General features: G+C 40.4%; 1 protein-coding gene across 1 annotated transcript in view; it reads left to right on the top strand.

Moving 5' to 3' along the window:
* LOC104279262 (growth factor receptor-bound protein 10-like) overlaps positions 1 to 16395 on the top strand; it is a 23888-nt gene that overhangs the window by 298 nt on the left and 7195 nt on the right. Inside the window, 6 exon segments of the mRNA XM_009876475.1 lie at positions 799 to 955; positions 6831 to 6946; positions 9783 to 9857; positions 11711 to 11848; positions 12458 to 12568; positions 13759 to 13857. Of these exon segments, the coding sequence (XP_009874777.1) occupies positions 799 to 955; positions 6831 to 6946; positions 9783 to 9857; positions 11711 to 11848; positions 12458 to 12568; positions 13759 to 13857 (696 nt within the window).

Raw genomic sequence — 16395 nt, 5'->3', positions numbered from 1 at the left:
CCCAGTCTCGGGCCAGGATGCGGAGCAGGTTTAAATCTCGGACCTGCACGTTCCCCTGGAGAAAGAATTTTGCGGCAAGTGCCTCTCGCCTGAGTAGAACAATGCCAAGAGGAAAGCATCTGTGTAATTCAGGAGGTGGGGAGAAGGTTCCTGACTTGTTCTCTCACCTCCGTTAATATTTAGGATGTGCGGCGTGTCCCACGTTCGGGTCTGAGCTACTTTCGAGCTGGGATTGCAAGCAAAGTCGGGGCAGGGAGAGAAATGTGTGGACGGTGCTGGCGAATTGATCCGCCGGCAGACTGCAAGTGGGACTTCCCCAGGCGAAACACTCAAAAGTTAGTGGGGAACAAGAGAGCCATTTTTAGTCTTCAGGGTCTCGGCCTGCTCCTCTGTAAATGTACGGAGGCCTCCGACGGGGTCGCGAAGAAAATTGTTTGTGTTTGACGAGCTGTGATTTCTCTCGCCCGCTGTCGCCGAAGTACTCTCTCGATATTGTTTGACGTTTGCTTACCTTACACAGCTTTATACAGAACCTGCACTCTCACTTCTTCTGTGTATGTGGTCATATTAACCCTGCTGAATCTTTGTTTAGTGCAGGGAGGTGTTGGGGAGGGGGGGAGGGGAAACAGGGCAAGGGGGCATGGAGAGAAAGTGTTATAAAGTGAATCATCCATGTCATTTGTCCTGGCTGCCAAGGTGCTTGGAACCCTCACGCCAAGAGGATGCTTTTCTACGGTAGCTGTGTGGTTTGCCTATGTTCGGAGCTGTTGATCTGTAAGTGTACCCTTTATGTTGCAGGATGTAAAAGTCTTTAGTGAAGATGGAACAAGCAAAGTGGTCGAGATTCTAGCAGACATGACAGCCAGGGACCTCTGTCAGCTGCTCGTTTACAAAAGTCATTGTGTGGATGATAACAGCTGGACTCTAGTGGAGCATCACCCTCACCTAGGATTAGGTAGGGAACGGTCAAAGGGGTGGCGTGGTTACCTGGGAACATGAAATATGTGTAATTCGTATTAATCTGCTTCCAGCCAGAACGTTTTCTTTCCATTGCTTTTATTTGTACAATGGGCTGAAGTCACATACGTGCTTTTTGTGTGTTACAATTTGATGTGTTAAGCGTTTAAGCAATTTTAAGTCCATCTCTTATTTCCCATCCTCTATTTTTTTTGTTACAAAAAAGAAAAATAATTGTCTAATCTTCACGCTAGTGCTCTGTTGCTACCTTGCTGTGTCTGAAGCTATTGCAAATAAACAGCTTAAACAAATTAAGCTTGATCCTTAGAGTACGGGTCCTGTGAAACAGCTCAGCTCATCACCAGCTGGGAGACCTGGGTGAACAGACTCAGCTTCGCATACCTACAGTAATGCTTACGAAAGCTAGACATGCTGAAGCGGGGGAAGGGATTGGCTAAACTGGACTTCAGGCAGGGAAAAAATGGTGGCACCACCTGCAAATCCATGGGCAATTTCTGGACCTGCAGTGGCATCTGCTCTCCAGGCAGCAGCTCCTCCACCTGATTGGAATTAAGGTGTCATGGTTACAGTATCAAGAAGGCAGCAAGAGGAAGAACTGTGGGGAATTAAATAACACCATGAATTGGTTTAATTACGGTACCTGAAAGCATCTCATGTTATTCAGTCTTGCTTTTCCTGTTATTTTGTGGCACTGATTAGTTGCAGGGTTCTGCTGTGCAGCTTGCAACTGCGTATCGCTCAGATACGCTATCTATAATTCTGCGTAGCACACAATAACGCTCTAGAAAGTGCAGCGTTTGGAGTATTAGTCGATAGACTTCACGGGGAATTTTTTCTAGAAAATAAGAGGAAGACAAATCGTAAGCTGTGATCACCAATGCTGGAATTGTGAATGCTATCTGTAGCTAACAGAGGGGGGTTTTATGTCTAAAAATGTAATTCAGAACCCTTACAAATAAAAAAAGGAAACAGTTTGCTGGAGATGCAGTGCCTTAAACCGGTATTGTTAAATGTGGATAAATTCACTGCTCTACAGAATAGTGCTAAAAAAAAAAATAAACCATAGGCTATCCCGATGATTTATTGTTTTTATTGGGCATCTCTCCTAATATAGAAATATGTGAAAAAATTAGCTTCAAACATTCACTTGAATATGTCTGTGATACGCTTTCAGTTCTGAGGACATAGGACAAGATGAAGAGTTAAGGTATAAATTACACAGTCTCTGTATCTGTAGCTTAATATGCCGCATGCGCATTTCTAACAACCTTTACAAATTTTCAGTTTTATCAATGCTCATTAAACTACCAGGCTCTCTTTTTTCTATATTCTCTTTCCCATCGTTGCTGATTGCCAAGGTATTGTGTAAACAGAAGCCTTCTCCTTTGTAACCAACATCCTTCTCCTGCCAGATTCATTCAATGATGCCACAATTCAGTGTTTGTGACATCACAATAGCTTCCATGGTGACTAATTGTGCTGTCAAACTCTGGTGTGTGACATCTCTGAATGAATCGGGCAGGAGGCTGATTAGGAAATCAAAAGCTTCTGTTTACACACAAATAACTTGGTAATTAACAATGATGGGAAAAGAGCAAGATACTTATCAGGCTGCATTTATATACATTGGGACCTGCCTGCCTTGAACCTCTGTTTCATACTGAAGCACAAAGCGGGGCCTCTGCTGTTCACGAGAAACAGGGTGTGCAGGTTGGGCCTTCCACAGCAGTCTCCAAACTTGGTTCCTCAGGGACTGCTCCAGGACTGTCCTCTCTCTGTAGGCCACGCAGCAGGTCTGCGTGAAAAGTAAAGGCAGCCTTTGGCCGTGTAAAGCAAACAAAGGAAAAAATATTTAAAGAGTCAAAAAAAGAATGTCATGATGCTGATTTCATGTATTTGATAGGATGTGGACAGAAAAGGGAATGAAAAAGTTCATTTAACAGGAGAAAAAAACATCCAGTTTCTTGTATTTAGGGACCAAAGTATATGCTGTGACATATTCAATAGACTTCGAATGCAGACTTTCATGCGTCCACCCAGGTTTGGTTGCAGTTTGAATTTTTTATTATACAGCTGCTTATTTCCAGCTTCTCAGTAGCTTAAATGCTTCCCTGTGTTTCAGAGACTGTCAAATCAAGGTAGTAATGGTCTGCACCTCAAATGAAGTTATTATCAGCTGTCCAGTGTTCCATATTTTTCCCTCTGGAAATAAGATAATATAAGCATGAAACGATGGCAAACAGATACTTAGCAGCGTGGACAGAAATATGGTTTAGGAGCGGTGAAAATTCTGTGTTTCCAGAAGACATTATTTCTTACTCAAGACATCCTTGCTGACTTAATGCTGTAGCTGGTAATCTTGAACCCTACCGAAAGAGGCAAGTTCTTCCTTCATTAAGTTCGCTACCTTATTTTTTCCCCCGATCTTGCCTAATACTACTTTCCAGAAGAGCTCAGTTTGCAAAACCAGTTAATCTTTTTACTGTTGGGCAGATTGAGGACAAGAGCAGAATTTTGATGCCACCTGCATATATATCATGTGATGATCTTCTAGTCCCAGCTTTTAAGGCACCTTCACCTGACTGCTTACTTTGAACACAGTATTTGTGTTCTCACTGGAGGCAATGGTGTGACAAATTAGCATCAGGCTCTCCTGGATGTAACATGTAGAAATGATTCTTTCTAGATACCACTAGTATCTAAATCACTTTCTGGTCAAGATTTAAGCTGTCTGAGAAACTTAAATTGATCCCATTACTTCATCTGCAAATGGAAGTGCACCGAATTCAATCATAAAATGCCATATTGTCCCTATATGCTACTCCATGCTTAACTCATCAGTTTAGGATGGGGATTAAGATACTTGTATTGGATGTTAACAGAAATAATAATAATGATGACAAAGACAAGACTGTCGTGATAGTATGTGTCTGGACACATAAAGAATCCCTACCTACAAACCTTTTCCAGCTCCAGAATTGACTGTACATCTTACTTAATATAGTTGAAGCAGAAAACAAAAGTAGTAGGGCTCTGAGATACATATGTAGGATTAGAAGAAAGAATTGCTGCATGGTTTTGTACATGAATTTTCTTTACATATGCATTGAATTTGATATCCCTTCATCCGAATGAATTAAAAGTGGAACAGATAGCACTTGCTAAAATGCGAAAACGGGGCAGGCTATTTTACACTTTGGTCCACCTGTCATTTGTAGTCATTATGTAATTGGGAATTTTGGGCCATGCCTGCAAGTTTTTCACGATGGAATCAGTCTCCTTTTCCCATCTCGTATTACTGCTACCATTGTATAGAAGTTTAGATAATAATACAGGTCAATTTTGGGAGAAAAAATAAAAAGTCTGTCCTATTTTTCCAGGAAATGTGTAGAGGAGACCAAGTTGAGCCTATTAGATAAACTAAAAGGAGACATTTCTGGTCACTTCAGCCACAGTGCCACTTAAAGACAGGTTGACCTATTGAAGTTAACAGACTGACATCTGTCCTTCTGATTTTGTAGCAGGAAGCTCAAAGCAGGGCTGAGCTTGAGTTGCTGGTATGTGAAGTGGCAGTTCATCCCATTTGTACAAACTGAGTGCAGATTACCAAGGACCAGTTAGCTCAGTCAGTTGAGCGTAGCGCTAACAGCGCTAAGGTCGCAGGTTTGATTCCCGTTCGGTCCCTGTGTGTTGCCTAATCTAGCGGCAGGGAGGCTGGATTAAAATGATCTCTGAGGTCCCTTCCAGCTTAGGCCATTCTACGATTCTATGACCTTCCAAGTGCAAACCTTCTGTGAAGTGGTCGCAAACTCACCAGGACCAGTTGCCTTTTTACATGCACATGCTATGAAATGCTGCACCTTTTCTTCAAGGTGGCTTTCACGGTCAAAATGAAAACGTAAATGTTAAATCGGCAGGAGTATCGCCACAGAATCTCAAAAGGATCTTGATTTAGTAAGGAAATACATCTCAGTCAGTTGCCTAAAGCATCTAAGAAACAGTTGCTGGGTATATTTACACAAATTGATGATAAAATATGAGAAGAAATTGTCAAATGTTCATCTATACTGCATTTTCTTAGGACGGAATGAAAAGGACACAGTTCGTCCCCACCCTTAGGTGAAAAGTGTTCAGGAAAGCAAAGACCACAACTTTGGACAATGACAGAAGGAGGCAGTAGCATGACACGGCACCTTTCAGAGTTCATCCTGTGGTGAAGATTCATACCAACATAATTAATCTTTTTTTCTGAAGAAACACAATTTAAAAAACGGGAAGGCGCTCCACCCTTATAGGCCCATTGTCCTCATCACAGCGTGGAGGAGATTTGACTTTTAATTGGTTGCCTAAAACCATCATAGCAGCAATAAATCAGCAGCGATATCTGAAACTTCACCTGCAAAGCCCGCAGGTAACCTGGAGGTTTAGGTGATGAATGCTCAGGTGGTGCAAAATGTCCTTGGTTAACTGCTGCCCACAGCACTATTGTCACTTATGTTAGTTGAAGAACTACCCCTTAAAAGTGGTGTTACCGCCAATGCACTAAGAAGCAGCTTTTTATTTGAGAGCAGCCCAGTACGGAAAACCTTCAATGTTAACCCCTTGAAACACAATCTGCAAGAAGGCTGGACATAGCGAATAAATGCTGAAGTCATCAGTAGGCTGGTGATGACTGACAACCTAAATGCGTGTGAAAAAGACAATGGGATCATTGAGAGAGACGTTAAATTTTCAATCTAAGAATTTACATTTAACTGCTTAGCTTAATGTAAATTAAACTAATTTAATCAAATCATTCAAGTGACATTCAGAAGCTTCCTACTTTCGGAGATACCGATGACTGCTCGCTTTCTGTCCTGAAAACACCCAAAGAGATCTTGGGTGACAGCCCGACATTTCTAACCATGGCAATGCAAGGATGCAGGAACACGAAGTGGGGAAGGGACTCTCCAAACTTCATTGGCCAGCAAGTTGCATTCATTTTGTTTAGAGCTTTGTGAAAATTATTTTTTGTCTGACCTCGGTATTTTATTTCCTATTATATAAGGGATGGAAGTATTGACTATTAAGACTTTTGAAAGATGCCTAAATATTTTCTTGAAAACTTTTGAAAATCTGCTGAGATAATGAGTTCATGAAGTAGTGCACACTTAGCCCAGTTGCCTCCTTTTGAGTTACTGCTTTCAGTGAATGGGATTTGTTAAGCTATCTGTTCCTGCTTTGATGTGCCATTCTTTCGACCAGGGAAGTGGTGGTTATGGGGAGTTACCTTGTAACCAAATCTAGAGCAGAAAATTGCCCTGTCATGTGTACAAAACATTTGTCTCTGTCAGTATTCCTGTAAAGTAGATCCTGTGACCTCTTTTATAATAAACCCCATTGTCTAGCATCTACAATAAAGGCCTGGAGTTCACCTTGAAATGAACTGGTTTTATAGAGTGTGATCAGATAGGACGCTGTATTTCTCTGATAGTTCAAGACCTAAACGGTGGCTTTTCCGCAAGGCTTTTTCCCCTTAAATCTGTCCACCTTGCCAGTTCCACAGCACATAGCCAGCACCAAAAGAAGAGGTTCATGTCTGTTATTTAAGCTACTGCATATAAAAAATGTGATATTCTTTCCTTTCTCAAAAGTCCGTGGTTATAAGCCCTGATGTAGGAAATCACTGAAGAGCACTGCTATGCAATGTTAAACTTTGTAATGCTTAGACCCTAGTTCCTTTAAATGCCTCATGCCATTTAGTTTCTTAAAAGGTAATGGAATTATGCCTGGTTGTTTTACTCCTGTTCTTTGGAATTTGGTCTCACTGCTTCTGGTTGACTATGTGTTAACATCATGTTCTTTGTCCACAGAGAGGTGCTTGGAAGATCATGAACTCATAGTTCAAGTCGAGTCTACAATGGGAAGTGAAAGTAAATTTTTGTTCAGGAAGAATTATGCAAAATATGAATTTTTCAAAAATCCCATGGTGAGTCTTATTACTTAGTTGTTTACTCCACAGAGAGAAGGATGGATTGCAGTAACATTGCTGAGTGCTGTTATGTCTTAAACATCTATATAAAAAAAACAACCACAAAAAAACAACCAACAAACAGACTTTTTTCCAAAGAAACTTTAACCAATGTTTAAATTCCTTTTACTCTTCTCCCAGCCTAAAACCCTCAAATGTTTTCAAGTTACCAAATATATTTGTTTCAAAATGGCCATTGTTTTGCTGAGGAGTGACCAAGACAGGGAAGTCTTTGTTGGTTTAAGAAAAACAGTCAGAAGTGCAGTTTACTCATTATCTTCGAAGCTGCTTTATTTTGAAGCAAATTGATGTCATAGCATGCAATATCCAAACCTTTTCATTTCTGACAGTAATCATTAAAAAAAACCCCCACCTAGGGCTAACCCCTGAAACACTTACTACATACCAGGAACTTCCTATTGTTACATATGTTAAGCAGTGTCTGATATATGGCTGTGCTTTACTAGTGTGCTTTGCCTTCTTTACTAATCCTAGTAACTCACTCTCTCTATGTCCTCATGTATATTCATTCTTGAAAATCATTTTATTTCATAGCTATACTTACTCCTGGATTTGTAAGACCATTCGACTGTTGTAATTTTAAACTGTTTGTAGTGTAACTGCTTATTTGGGAATGATTTCTCACATTTTATCTAAACAATTAAGTTGGAACACGCTGTTGACGTGAATCAATGTCAGCTGATGTGACCCATCTAGATAGCTGAAGAATTATCCAGAGGTGGTTTAGATGAGACTAGATTTTGGGTGAGTCAGGCATTTGTGGTGCCAGAAGGAAAACGTTACATGAGGTCACAAGAAAACTCTGCTGGAGTTAGTGGGAATGATAAATTCATTCTTTTCCTCATAGACGTTAATACACGGTTCCTGCATCCCTTCACATGTGCTTGTACGGTACGTTTGTCATCTGCTGGTGCTTGTTCCAGAGGCTATGTCTTGACTTAGTGCCTGAAACATTTCTGTACATGGAGTGTTTGTAATTTTTTTTTTCACTTCTGTTGATCTTCCCATCTGATAACCTATGAACATCTGAGTGTTGTACAGAAATTTTAGTGTCATAGGAGCTAGCACATTGGTTTCACGTGGTATACTGCAATTAATGACAGAGCATGGGAGTAAAATCCAGAATGCTTGGCATTCAGTCCCAGGCTCCTACAATCAGAGAATAAATCATTCTTTTGGTGTAAGAATACGAAGGCTCCCTATCCGTTACATTAGCTATTACCATATGGCACTGTTTCTACTCAAGAGAGGCTGATAAATGCTAGTTTTCGTAATTCACTGTGCAACTTACCTGGCAGGAGGGTGCTTCCTCTTCAGCCCATCTCTTTATGCCCTAAAGACTGAAATTTATATTGCCTGAAGAGTGATGGATGTTCTAAACTGGAAATGGTTTTGTTGTGATTCATCTTGTTATAATCAGTCATTGTTTTACTTCAGCCATTTCTTTGCATCTTCATGTTTCAAATAACGTTTAAAAACTTTGAGAATGACTTAATATAACTGCTGTGGTGAGTAAATTCAGTGTAGTGAATTATATAGGCATTTTAAAATATGGCAAATGAAAAGGGGAACTGGAGGAATAAATCTGAAGTCAAATCATTGATTTAGCAGTCAGCAAACTGTCTGACCTTTGTCATGCAAAGATTCGGTATGAATGAGGTACTGTACTGGATGCCTGAAATGGCAAAGCTCTGTAGAAGCAGAGGATTGTTTGTGTGTTAAACAATATTTGCTTCTGTGTGTGTAGGATGGGGGAAAGGAGATAGATGTCTGCTTTGAGATTATTCAAATCTGGCATGTGAAGCAGAGCATGCAGCACAGAGCCTAATTACTGCACGTGTGTCCTCATTCAGTTTTTATTATTTCATTTTATGGAATGTATGCTGACCTATCCTTAGAAGAGAAAACACTGGGCTCTGTTATGTTACCCTGAAATATAAACATGTCGGGGTAGATTTTGCAAAGGGTTTTCTCCTGGCTGGTGGAAGAGTTTCAAGCCCCACGCATAACCTGGCTGTTGAACACCCAAACGAAGCAGCAGCAGTCGCACGTGAATTCTTCCTCATAATTAAGGTCTGCGAACGGCACTTCGTTTGGAGCTTTCTGAGGGACTGGGTGGGTTTTAGGGTCAAGCAGATACAGCACTGAAGTACTATATTTTGGATAGAAAGAGAGTGCTATCAAAAGCGAAGGCATACATACTGGAGATTCTGCAGCGTTCCCGCCTGAGACTTTTTAATGTGTTTGCATCCAGCCTGGCCCCCTGTGAAAGTAGAGAAAACTTGTTATTCCTCCTGCTTTGCATCTTCCACGTGGAGTTCCAGAGAGTTTATTTGCTGAATAGCCTTTCAGGATGCGGAGGGAAGCCCAGAAATTTGGTGGCAGCGTATGCAATAAGCAAGGAGTCACTGAGTACCCAACCTGCAGGACCATTCGTCCTGTCCTTTCTTAGAAAGCAGGAGCTGTTAGAGATCCCCCCAAAAGCTCTCAGTAGAAGAGGAAGTAACGGAAAAGTGCTCTTAAAAATGCTCCATATCAGATATTTTAAAAAACTCATATTCTGTCTCCATGGGCATTTAGTGAGCAAATGCTCACCACCAAGGAAGGGAAGAACTGCACTTGAAAGCTCTAGTATTTCTGTATCGGGGGATATTCAAATTGATTTAAGAGTGATAATTTCAAAAATTTAATGACTGGAAGAAATTCTGCTTGTTCTAAGTAAAAGTGCTTAAATATAATGTGACTTCCAATTGTCTTCTCTTTCTGTGTCTAGAATTTCTTCCCAGAGCAAATGGTTGCCTGGTGCCAGCAAACAAATGGCAGTATCCCACAGTCACAACTTTTGCAGGTACTGTAAATTATCCATATGGACAAAGAAAGTTTTGGAGCTGGAGGGGAAAGATTGAGAGAAAGGAAGGGAGAATTAAAAGGTCTGGAAATAACTGGTTGGAGAAAGACCAGTGTCGTGAGTTAACATATGGTACTGGCATTGAAAATACCTGACAAAGATCTTACCCTAGTGGCATTGAGGTATAAGTTATAAAGTATCCATAGCTATGTTCATATATAGTTGTTCCATTAATCTGCAACTTACTCTGTGGGTACCTGGTTTGGTACCTGGAATTAAAAATGAAAGTTGCGTGCAGTGAGGTTGCAATGGGTAACCAAAACTGGTGTGAATAGGCATTGCCACGGGCTGGTAGGAACAGAGGTGTTCATGCCTTGGACCCTTTTTTTCTGCAGCGTAAGTGGAGAATTGAGTTTATTTGTTAACACCAGCAGGAAGACTCCCTAAAAGAGCAAGATGTTCTTGCAGATGGAAAAGTTTCAAACTTACCTTTTAAAAATATACACAACCATTTCTCATCATTTCAGTGACAGTTGTAATTTGTTGAAGGTAAACTTCCTCTGCAGTCTAATAGTCATAAAGTGTGTTGCATCTGCAGCTACCTCAAACATTGAGCAAGTATGCTGTTTTTAAATGCACACAAAATAGTGAAGAGTATTAAATACAATTTTGCAATATCATATTCTGCATTAAGAGCTAGATTTTTTTAGTCTTAACAGTAGCATTAGACAGCGGGATCTGTTTTCCCTGATGTTAGCCTGGCTCAGGTATGCAAAAAATATCCTTGTCTACTTTTGGTTTATCTGGCTGGACAGAGAGAACATACTCTCCCTTTGGTCTTTCCCTTTCACAGCTGAGAAGTGGATTTGTAGTACAAATCGCAGAAAAAATTGTCTGATCTTTTCTATACTGTTAGGTGAGATGGGGAGGATTAGGTTTTAATGCAACTAAGAATTCTGGCACAGGACACTGATTTTTGGTTTTACTTCCTGTGGGCATTGTCCACTAAATAACACCAGAAAACAATTTAAAGGCATCTAGGCCAACCAGATTTATGCCTATTTCTTCCTACTGTTGAATTTATTAGTTTGGCATTTAACTTACTGAGCAAGTCCTCTGTCACTTGAAAATCTAGCCCATTGTAATAATGGAGCAAGCTATCAATTCACTAACCGTAGTTAATACCTCCTTCCTGTGATGTATTGCAAATCAAATGATTCCATATGTGGTCTGTCTAATTAAGTCCAGAGCTTAAATACTTGTGGATCTTGAAGTCTAGTATAATTGCTGACACTTACTTAACTGCTCTACATTTCATTTTGAGTTAAATATTCTGTTGTCTGTCATACCTCTTGTCTTGGGACAGGTGCATGTGCTATATAAGACTTTAATGTGGAAAATCCTGAAATAGGATGTTCCCATTCTAAAAGTTTGGGATAAAGGCACAGATTTTGGCTAATGTTTCTAAGTTAAACTGCTCGCCAGAATTGTTGTGGCAAGGCATTATTTTAATAATAAGCTTACCTGGTGTCCTTTCAGGCCAAGTGCAAGAAGAATGGGGATACAGAGAAATGGTTAGCCTTTTGGAGATTTAAGTATTGGCACAGAGAATAGGAAAATGTCAGTGGCAGGAGGAGTTAGCTAGGTAGATGTTACGGGAGGAGCAGGAATATCCATTTTTGGTCGCGAATCAGTTTAAATATCTAGGTCAGTTTAAGCATAATGTGATGAAACTGCACTCCTAAGTCAGCAAAAAGTGATTTGCCATTTGCTTCTCTGTTCTGCAAATACAGTGACAATTTTATGATCCATCCGTAGGACACAATCCTCATTTACATTTTCCTCCCCAACAGAACTTTTTAAACTCCAGTAGCTGCCCTGAAATTCAAGGTTTCTTGCATGTGAAAGAGCTGGGTAGAAAATCATGGAAGAAATTGTATGTGTGTTTGAGGAGATCAGGACTTTATTGTTCTACAAAAGGAACCTCAAAGGTAAGACTAAAAACAAGGTTCGACAATTCTAGCATGCAAAAGCATTTTCTGCTTTTACAGTGGGTATTTTTTTCTGGTTTTTAAATATCTGCACACAGTATTCCCTTTTTTTGTTGCATAGAAAAGGATAAGCAAGTCATGATCAAATGACAATCAAGCCCTGGGCTTTCAATGCATGAAAATAGCTTGGTAGCATTATATAATAAAACTAAACTAGCTGGAAAACATCATTATAGCTACTGAAGACATGCTAACAATGTTAGCAAGAGAAATGCCCTCGCAAGCACATGGTTCATGAATTTAGTTTAAATGATAATGTAAATAATATTTTATGTTATCTACCTTTCAGATTTCTCTGTAGCAATTCATTAGGCTATGCTATTTTTAATGCGATGTGTTTATATTTGGTCAGCTTCTTGTGTAAAACACCTTCTGTTAGTGGGCTTATACTTGCAAGGTGACGTGCAGTGTCCACTTTAGGCTGCCCGAGAGGGGAGCACAGTGTTCATGCACTGCCCTCTGATGGAGGCTGCTCTTGAGACTGCAAAGCTTGTGGAAACACCTTTGAAATCTTGCACTTAGCTGTGATAAAACCCGTTATTTCTCCAGGAGCCAAGACATTTGCAATTGTTGGCTGACCTAGAAGACAGCAGTATCTTCTCATTGATAGCAGGCAAGAAGTTGTACAATGCACCTGCAGAGTATGGATTTTGTATAAAGGTAATTCTTCTCATGTTCCTGTGTACCTACTGTAGGTGATCCTGCTCTGGCAGGGGGGTTGGACTAGATGATCTTTCGAGGTCCCTTCCAACCCCTGACATTCTGTGATTCTGTGAAGTTCTTCCCAAGTTCAAGACAGTGTTGGTAGCTGCGAGGCCCCCCAGCTAAATGGGATTTGTATGTGAAACACTGTGAGCATTTCTGTCATGAGGACTTGGTCTTTTAACGTCTTTCATTTGGCAGACGTGTCCTGTGAATCTTGCCATCATTTTATGTGACACCTTTAACACTTTATCTGGTGCTCCTTTGGCTTAGGAAATTTCTGTGCAAGATCAGTTCAGTGCTGAAGTGTATGGTGTGCCTGTGAGGTGACCTTGGTTCACCTCAGAGATGAAACTTTTTTCAAAATGTTTTAAATGAATAGGAAAGTTTCTCTGGACAGCAATTAGCAAAACTACATAGCAACGAAGGATCAAGCTCCGATTGGGTATAATTGTTACCATTATTGTAGGCCAGGGATTTGCATTTATTTAAAGAAGATTGTCTTGGAAAATGGAAATAAGAATAAGCAGTTGCCTTTGAGAATTTTAAAAACTGTTGTGCTGATGGATAGGTTTGGGAAGTATTTCAAAGCTTCATGTAATTTTCTGACAACAAAATAAGGCTGGGAGCTGGTTTTATTGACAGCAGTGAAGTTGTCTCTTTCCTAGCAGCTGTTCCAGAGCTAGACAACATGGGTTTGCTTCCGCGAGTAGAGACTGCCTGCACGACACGTTTTGAGCTGGTGGAAGCAGACTTTCAGTAACCTTCAATTGTGGAAACTTTGGTTCTTCATCTCAAAATGGAGATTCATAAAACTTCTCACAGTTCAAAAAAAAAAAATAACCCAAAAAAATGAGCAAGCGCCTTGGTCCTGGTTCTAGCATGACCCAAGTAACCTTGTTCCTATAAACTGCCAGAACTGCAGGGTCTTTCAAAACAAGCAGTGACATTTCTCTTATTGGATCCAGCTGAGAAAGTAAATTTCTTTCGAACTTTGCTCAGCCTCTCCTGAGCTTCACTCCAGCGGGGCGTGAGCTTTTTCTGGCCAGTTCTTAGACTAATACTGTACCTACCTTTACTCTGCAGTAAGCTTACAGTGCTGTTGGCTTCCTTCTGAATATAGCTGACTTCTCTCTAATACTTTATAGCCCAACAGAGTGAGAAATGAAACTAAGGAACTAAGGTTGTTGTGTGCTGAAGATGAACAAAGCAGGACGTGCTGGATGACTGCCTTTCGACTCCTCAAGGTACCTAATCTCTTCTATGTGAATAGAGCTAGACCTATAGTTGCATTTGGTATTTTGTTCCTGAGAAAATACCTATATGTTCTTGAATATCATCTGCCTTCAGAATGATACAGCTAAGAGAAAAATGCCAGGAAGACCTCTCCCTCCTAACCTTTTAAGCACAGAACTGAGCTGAACTCCATCCACATATGAAATCAATTTTGATTCTGGTTTTGGAGTCAAATTTATGATATGTGAATGAATATTAAAAAAATGCTTAACAAGGTATTTTCAAGTTATCATAAAGCTAAAGAAAATGTTCTGATAAGTCTTCTGGTAAGTGGTTATCTCAACTAGAACAGAGTGCTATCTAGAACCTTTGCAATTTTTTCAGTTTTCTGAAGGTACTATTAAAAAAATAACAAAAATAAACAACCCTATCTCTAGGTGAAAGTTACTGATGTCTGAGAGCAAACAATGAGATTTCTTAATAATATGGCAGGAGGTTTCACAGGTTTTTTTGAAACGAAAGCAGCATGGAAGGAACTGAGGAGAAAGTTGACTGTTTCGTGCTCTTTCAAGCAGAGAACTTCCTGATCTTCATAGGGAAATGCCCAGAAGCTTTGTTTTGTTTCAGTTTTAAATCTTTCCCTGAAGATGCTGCCTTGAAAACTACTGTGTTCTACTCTGTGTAACTTAGTACGTCCTCCCTCATCATAAAGGAAATATGCACACATATTAAAAAAAATACAATAAATGTGTAGAAATTATGTGTTACCTGTGAAAATCTCACCTCTCTTCCATGCAGTTTTCCTACTCTCTAATATTGCATGGCGAAGCATAACATACAAAATGTGATAAAAAAAAACAGAGGCGTGCGCACAGTGGTACTGTGGTGCTTGACACTAGATATGTGTCCACCAAAATAGTTTGGAGAACCTTGAGCTCTATCAACTTTGTTGCTCCCAGTAGCAAACAGATAATTTCAGATTTGGAAATGAGGGCACAGCTGTTCCCTCTAACCTCCAAGGTCAGTGCACCAGCATTCTACTGGTGGATGCCTCACACCAGGCTGTGCCCAAAATGGGATGTGTAACCCAGGGGAACCTTGAGCACTTGGTCTCTCTGTCCTGAATGAAGAGTCACCATTCCTGCCTAAGTAGAAGCCCATGTCAGCAAAGCCTTCAGACCCCTCTCTGCCAAAATGCCCTTTTCCCCACCAGCATTTCACACCCACTGGCTAAATAGCATGCGTCCAAGGAGCCGAAAGGGAGTGGGTGCATCAGGAAGAGATGAGGTTTCATTGCTTCCTGGTCCACACGTGGCATTGACTGGAGATTTCCATTGCTGCGTGGGCACTGTTTATTCCTCCCCTCCCATTCAAAAAAAGTTTATCTCATTTGTTTATCCTCAAGACATGACAAATGTTTGCTACCATTACCAGTTCGTCTCCCCATGCAGAATTTCCATCATGCAAAACCCTGTAAGCATAGGGAAAGCCAATCAGACTCCTAGGCCTGCAGCTATGAAAGCGCAGTGCCTGTTGTCCATCTGCAAGAAGTGGCCACCTTCCAAACTAGAGCACATCTATTTCAATGATCTCCTGATACTATCTTATTTGTTAATTGCAAGAGATTCTGTGTTGCAGTACAGAAATCCCTAAATTAAGTTGTTCAAAGAGGAGGTCCGCTAGCCACAACATGGGTGTAAGAAGCAATCTCAGTTATAGGATACATATTCTATTTCTGCAGAGCTGACACGTCTGTTGGATGTCATAATCTGCTCTCCAGTTACTTAACTCATGTTTAAAATGCAATAACAATTATGGTAAGAGTTACAGTCCGCAGGCAATTCCAAGTGCTGCTTCTCTGCTGGCCTTTACTTTCCCTATTTACACAGAATTTTTGCATTGTGGACAAAGTGCTCAAACAGACAATCCGGTAACTGTTATGAATTGTGCCTTGAAGACACTACTTGTTTTGAAGAAATTAGTTACTTAGGTCGAGGCACTAACATTCCTGATCAGCAAGGAAAAAACCTTCACAGCGTATAGAATTAGCTGTTCTTACCAAATATATAGAACTGCATCGTGCTGTGCTTGTTCAGAGGAATCTTTCTTTGCATTGCAACCTTATGGCAGCAATGGTACCGTGTGGCAGTAATTTCTATATACTGGCATATAACATTCACCCTCAGGCAGTTTAACTAGGGGAAAAAAAGGAGTCTGTTTTTAAGGAACACTGAAAGATAATTAAAGGTGTTCAGTGAGGGAGAACTAAGGCTGTGCCCCAAGGCTGGAGCATCGACCCTCCTTTTTATTAACCTGCTGATTTAGCTTTCCACAGCCATATATTACCCTGTTTACAAAATTATGTATACCATTTCAATTAGAACATTCAGTAAGCAATGTTGCTGTACTTCAGTGCTATGCCTCTAGGGAAGGCACTGAGTAGGTGTTTTCCTGCCATCCGAGCTACTAGTGTTGCTAAAATTTATCATGTTCAATGAGGAGCATGACTGGAATTCAATCACCTTATTTTTATAGTACTGAAAGCATTA

Source organism: Apaloderma vittatum, unplaced genomic scaffold (genome assembly GCF_000703405.1).
Source record: "Apaloderma vittatum isolate BGI_N311 unplaced genomic scaffold, ASM70340v1 scaffold27429, whole genome shotgun sequence".
Classification (NCBI taxonomy): domain Eukaryota; kingdom Metazoa; phylum Chordata; class Aves; order Trogoniformes; family Trogonidae; genus Apaloderma; species Apaloderma vittatum.
This window is presented reverse-complemented; position numbering and strand designations above follow the sequence as displayed.